We start from the raw sequence: 6,048 nt of genomic DNA, 5'->3' as shown, positions 1-6,048 counted from the left end.
CATCTAGCTAGGGTAGCCTCTAGAGTGTTAGAGATACGAGAATGGCTAAGAGGGTTGGGGGAAGGCTTGGTATCCTTAGGCAGTCACTTCATTCTTGTAGATTTGATATCACTTTCAAAAAAATCAGACGTGGAATCATGCTTGGAGGGGACTTAAATTTTTCCAATTGTAGACGTTTACTGGATCTCTTGGCACTCTACATACCCTTCCTAGTATCTAAATCTGACTTTATAAGGTTGATTTTAACCTCAGGGTCAATTTTGACTTCAGGGCTAGGGGTTTTCTTGAATTTCTTGCGGCTAGGGCTAGGGCCAGGGTCCAAGGAGACTTGTGGGGTGATAGAGGCTAGACCAAATATTTGTATGCATACATAATGTATTTTATGAATTGAATTTTTTTAACGAATTTTTCCATGTTAGCTAAATATTTTATTTTTATTTACTTTTGATTATAATTTGAGATATTCTATTAACAAATTCATTTACATTAAATGTTTAGAGTCTTAGTTGACATGATCATATGTAGCTATAGGTTGCCTAGTTCAAACATGGCATGATTTGCACAAACCAAAATTTTATAAAATTGTGGTTTAAATTTGTAGAAAAAATTAGGCAATTGATTAAATTTTACAAGAATGAAGTATTTCCTAATCTGAGAACCTATTAGAAGAAAAATAAGAGAAATATCCTATTACCCAAAGACAATCGTAACTTTTATGAGGTCTTGAATTTAATAAGTTACTTGCTAACCTTGTATGTTTTTATTATTAAAGGAGGCAGGAAAAGGAGCTCTAAATCCAAGAACAACCAGAAAACAAAATGATGTATCTTCTCTAGGACATTACATGCAAGCAACAAAGAAGACCATCTCTAACACAAACTACTAGAGACCCACCTCATAACAAAACTTCATCAAAAACTAGTAAAGTAGTACTAGTAAGTAAGTCTCACTTATTAGCTGACAATTTGTTGATAATCAAGAAAGATAATTGATTCTTATAGTACTAGTCATTAATATAATCTAGATAAAACATAAGAGAATTTAATCTGTTTGACAAAATTACAAGTAGGGGCACAATAACCCTTAAAAGAAAGTAAAAATAAGTTATGATCATTAAAACAAACAAAAAAGGAAAGGAAAGGCCTAGAGAAGTGAGGTCTAATTAATGTTCTCCCATCCTCAACCAGATACCTGAGTTCTAATTTTTTCTTAGATATTGGATATATAATGTAGGATACATATATTTTCCTAATTGAAATGTATAATTTAAATGTGATTACAATAATATTTTATTTTAAAACATCTAGTTTATGTTGAGCAAAACAAAATGAAAGATATTAAATTTGATTCAAAATTTATTACACTTTCTTCAAATGATTATTTATTAATTTTCAATATCATCGTGGAAGAATTTTTAAAAAGCATCAAAATGCAATATTTCTTCATTATTATTATTTTAAATCCTTATATATTTTTTATATTAATATATTTATAAAATAAATTTTTTAATCGGTACCTATATTTTATCAAAGTATTATAAATTTTAATTGTCTTAAATAAATGAATTGCAATCACATTAATATCCATCGTTATTCTAATCAACTCAATTGTACAGATTTTGATTTTTCGAATGTATATTTGAAACAATATAATAAGTTCTAGGTTTATAGTTAAAACAAAACATAGCCCTGCTATTTAAAATTTACCAATCATCATAAGAGCCGATTATTTTGGGATTCTATTTTTTACGTACTTCAGCCGTAGACAGTGGCCTACGTCGCAAATCTTGTTTGAATTAATTCTGGCTGACGAACGATGAAGATGTCGTACAAAATATTATTTTATGACAAACGATGACCTCGAATAAATGATTTATTGAACTAAATCAGAAATAGTACATAAAATATATCTAGGTTTGAAGATAAAAAAATGCTTCCAATTAGTCTATTAATTGGGCTTCCTGCAGTTTTTACGGATCTGTCCATTGGTGCCAGTCAGAGGACTGATGTTTCCCATTTTCACTATCGCAGCAGCGAAATCCGTGAAGAAGGTGTTCTGATTGCTGCTGTATGTTGTCACCTGAGAATCTGCAGAACCTCCATTGAAAAGCTGCTGATCAGAGTGCAAAAGTCCTTTCTGGCTTCTCAGATTCTTGTAGTAGTTGTTGTCAAAGCTAGTGGGAGTCTGAAGATCTAACGGTGAGAGGTTGTTATCTCCACTGCTGCTTGGACAATTTGATTTCAGAGAAGTGGCAAATGAAGAGTCTATGTTCGATTCGTTATAAATGCGAGCTCTGAAATTAGTGCACCGAGCCTGACCAATAGTGTGACCACCTGAATGTTGAAAAAAGAAGTGAGTTGCTATAATTTGTAGGTACTAATTAATAATAATCTTACATAAGTTAGCAGATTGATGTCAAACAAGTTACCGGAAAGCACAATCATGTCCTTGGTAGAAAGACCCTGGGCGCTAAAAGATGAGATGAGTGTGCTAAGATTTGATGTAGGTGCAGGAATATTGCTATTTGCACCGCTAAGGCTTGCTGTTGTCGAATCTCTTCTTCCCAACTGCACCGTCCATGTTGGCCCTCCAAGCTACAAGTGAGAATATAACTTATTAGTATATGAAACTATAGAAAATTTTACCAGTTAATTCATATTTGAGCCAAGAAATGAGAATTACTTCGACAACTGAGTCACGAGCAGCAATGGCCAAAATGTCGGCGCAAGAGACAACTCCACTGCAAACAGCTTCCACGTTGGTCTTAATGGTGTCTATGACGTCAAATCCTCTGGCCGAGTTAGCATTGGGCACTGCGGTCTTTTCTCCCGTTAAAGTGGAGGAATCATCCAACAGAACAGACCCATCGCAGCCCTGCAATATCACCAAACAATCTTAACAAAGGTCCTGCCATGAAGATGTTTATTGAAGCGAACCTCTATACAAATATACTGCTTTCCCAAATTGAACAATTCTACACAGCTTTAGAAGAGAGAAATATATAATGAATACACAGCATAAAAAGATGATAAGAAAGGGCTGGATATCCCTACATTAACGAAACAGTCATGGAAGTGAAGACGCAGGAGAGATGCTCCCATCCGTTTCTCGTTAGCGACAGCCTGCTTCACGGCAGACTTAACAGTTGATAGCAGATTGGGACACGTATTACTGTAAAATGTTGAGCTAAGCTGGCCATTCACAGCAATCGAAAATAACACCAAAGTAGTGAAGGCAAGAAGCGTGGATCTCATTGTTGCACTAGACTGAGACATTTACTTCCTTTGCAAACCAATCAATAGCTTCTCGATTACTCTTTCGCAAGACTCCAAACAAGAGAATCTATGCATATACGAGTAAGGATTGATGGCCTTTTATAATTGAACGTAACGAAGATTAACACGCAACATAACTCAAATGGAAATCGCGTGAACATAGAAAACTGTGAGCAAACGTAACTTCGATTACTTTTTCAAAATTCCACAACACACCACACCACGCGGAACTCGGATCTCCACGTATATTTCAAACTTGTGTGCCCCACGCGCTATGTTGACTATGTGATATAAAGTGGAGAACAGTGGATTGTCCGAAATTGTCAAATAGGAAACTCGATCACATTTACTTGTAACACACTTGCGAGGCAATAAATTTCATACCAAACTCGGTCGGATAGATGATTGTACTGGTCCCCATATTAAATTAAGCATTTCGGACCAGATGCTAATGGGAAAGCTAGATATTGGAGACAAAAATCGTAGCGATATCGTGGGACTAAGAGAGGATCAAACGCGCAAATAATCGTAAGAAATAAAAGCCAAGAGAACTCACATTGATTTTGATACATTGATATGTAGCAAGCAAAAACTAAATGTAAATTTGTAAAGTTCCACAACTTAGAACAAATCAACAGCAAATTTGGTAGCATTTTAGAGGACGATAATATAAACTTACATTTCGTAATGACGTGTATGAATTTCTAGAAGAAAAGCCATGATGTCAACGTGGAAAGTCTGAACAATTAAATAGCTTTCTTGACTAATATAGGTCGACTGCAATTTTCAATTGTTCGCTTTATATAAAAGCTAGCCGAGATATAAAACGCGCTATAACGTCGTTTTAGTAGAATGAAAAATATTATGGATTTAATTATAGCTGAACGCAAAGCTATTTCACTTTTGGCTGGTTCCATAAATATTGATGTTCAAATTTATCTATTATTTTTAAGTATAATAAAAACTTGTAGCCTAAGATGTCTGTGCTAAATCAATACAATAAATTTTATAGTCTATATAAAATTCATATTACAAAACTGGGTAGATGTATCTCATTAACTAAGCTATTAAATTTAATATTAAACAAGAGATTCAAAGAGTCATAGTTTCTGTCTAAATTGAAGATTGATTGGGGTTGACAAAAGTAAAGACATAGATAATGGAGGTAGGGAAAGAGGGAAATAGATAAGATGGGTAGAAACAGATGAAGAGGTAGAGAGAAATGAAGATAGAAAGATAGAGAGGGGAAGTATGAGATCAAGATTTTGAGATAAAAATAGGTGCTGTGGAAGAAGAGATATTGCAAAGAGGAAGGGATAAAGATATAGGTGGAGAGGGGTGGAACAAAAATAATAATTTGTCCAATCTAAGGAGATTGGAAGATAGGGATACAAAAGGAAATAAAGATAGAGAAATAGAGATTGGAAAGAGGGAGAGGTTAAAAGACAAATATGGTAGTAATTTGAATTAATGAAAATAATTGACATAGTTATATAGTTTAAATAGTTTTAGTTAAGATTTCAATCTAATATTTATTAGTGGATCATAGTTATTTGAAAATTTAAAAATAAAGGATCTTGCCAAAATTTAATATATATTAAATTCTTAAATAATTAAAAGATTTAAAACCTCTTTCATATAAACTTTAATTCTAATTCCAATTCTAACTTAATTTAGATTATATTTTAAAAAAATAAAATCATTAGTTAATTAATTACATATATTATAATTAATTATAAGTCTAATATAATTAAAAATTAATAATACTTAATTTTAAATTTAATTATGTAGAAGTAGTATTTTGATGTCATATTACAGTTTATAGATTTTTACTTTATTTCAATGTAATGAAAATAAAATACTAATAATAAAACTAACGAATAAACAAAAGAAATAGCTTACCTATTAGTTACCACTAGTTGGTATTTTAAACTAGCAATGGCACCTTTGTGTGTGATGAGTAAGGTGTAGAATGTGAACTAGGAAAAAAATAGTCTTACTTCAATGAAAAATAGAAATTGTCACTATATTAAAATTAAAGAGCACAAAGAGCACTAAAACATGGAAACTCAAGGCAATTAATAACACTTACATGTCCATATTAAAGATTATGTCTAAATGTTAGTTGCAAGAAGATTAGAGAAAGTGAATTTGTAAAAACTAAAAATATAAGGAAATAGAAGAGCCAAGGAAAGTATTGATATTTCAAGAGCATACATTTATAAAAGAATAATTATTTATAAAATTTAGTAATATTTTGAAAATAATATCAATTTCTGTAAATTCATAATATTAAGAATAATCATATTACATTTCAATAATAATTGAAAAATAAAAAATAAACTAAAAATTTATAATTTATTTTATATATATCTAAAAGACTCTTTTTATATTTCTATTTTAAAATAATTTATTTATATAATAAAAATTTTGAACAACTAAATTTCTTTATAGAGTAGTTGTAAAGTGCATTTTAAACCTTTAATAAATTTTTGTCACAAATTTCTAGTTTATTTTTCATCTTAGAATACATGATAGACCTTAACATAACTTATATCCAAAATCTTATTAAGAATCATAATTACAATGAACTGTGTCATAGTCTCTTTAACTTTTCATATTTAAATACAATTTCAGAAGAATTTAAAATGGCTTATTTGGTAGTCAAAACTCAAATGTGATTGAAGTTTTCTTTGAAATCTCCCAAATTTATCTTTGATTTCTAGAAAAAATCACCAAGGAGAAGATAAGAAGACATGTCGGTCAAAGAAGA

At 31.2% G+C, this 6,048-nt stretch overlaps 1 protein-coding gene across 1 annotated transcript; it reads right to left on the bottom strand.

The window, feature by feature from the left end:
• Nucleotides 1-1,854: 1,854 nt before the first annotated feature.
• On the bottom strand, nt 1,855-3,351 carry LOC149565976 (peroxidase P7-like). Its single transcript, XM_089819436.1, has 4 exons — nt 3,054-3,351; nt 2,683-2,874; nt 2,429-2,594; nt 1,855-2,333 (listed from the first exon to the last, which is right to left on the bottom strand). Exons 1-4 carry the CDS (start codon nt 3,273-3,275, stop codon nt 1,948-1,950), a joined length of 966 nt encoding a protein of 321 aa, XP_089675562.1. The 5' UTR covers nt 3,276-3,351; the 3' UTR covers nt 1,855-1,947.
• Nucleotides 3,352-6,048: the final 2,697 nt, after the last annotated feature.

Source organism: Cupressus sempervirens, chromosome 3, assembly GCF_028749045.1.
Source record: "Cupressus sempervirens isolate cs-2001-9-10 chromosome 3, ASM2874904v1, whole genome shotgun sequence".
In the NCBI taxonomy this organism is placed as follows: Eukaryota; Viridiplantae; Streptophyta; class Pinopsida; order Cupressales; family Cupressaceae; genus Cupressus; species Cupressus sempervirens.
This window is presented reverse-complemented; position numbering and strand designations above follow the sequence as displayed.

What these genes read in the sequence shown, in the direction of transcription:
- LOC149565976 (XM_089819436.1), bottom strand. Translation starts at nt 3,275, where the DNA reads ATGTCTCAGTCTAGTGCAACAATGAGATCCACGCTTCTTGCCTTCACT. An exon ending in TCCATGACTGTTTCGTTAAT is followed by an intron (nt 2,875 to 3,053) that starts GTAGGGATATCC and finishes GTGATATTGCAG; the next exon opens with GGCTGCGATGGGTCTGTTCT. An exon ending in CTCGTGACTCAGTTGTCGAA is followed by an intron (nt 2,595 to 2,682) that starts GTAATTCTCATT and finishes TCTCACTTGTAG; the next exon opens with CTTGGAGGGCCAACATGGAC.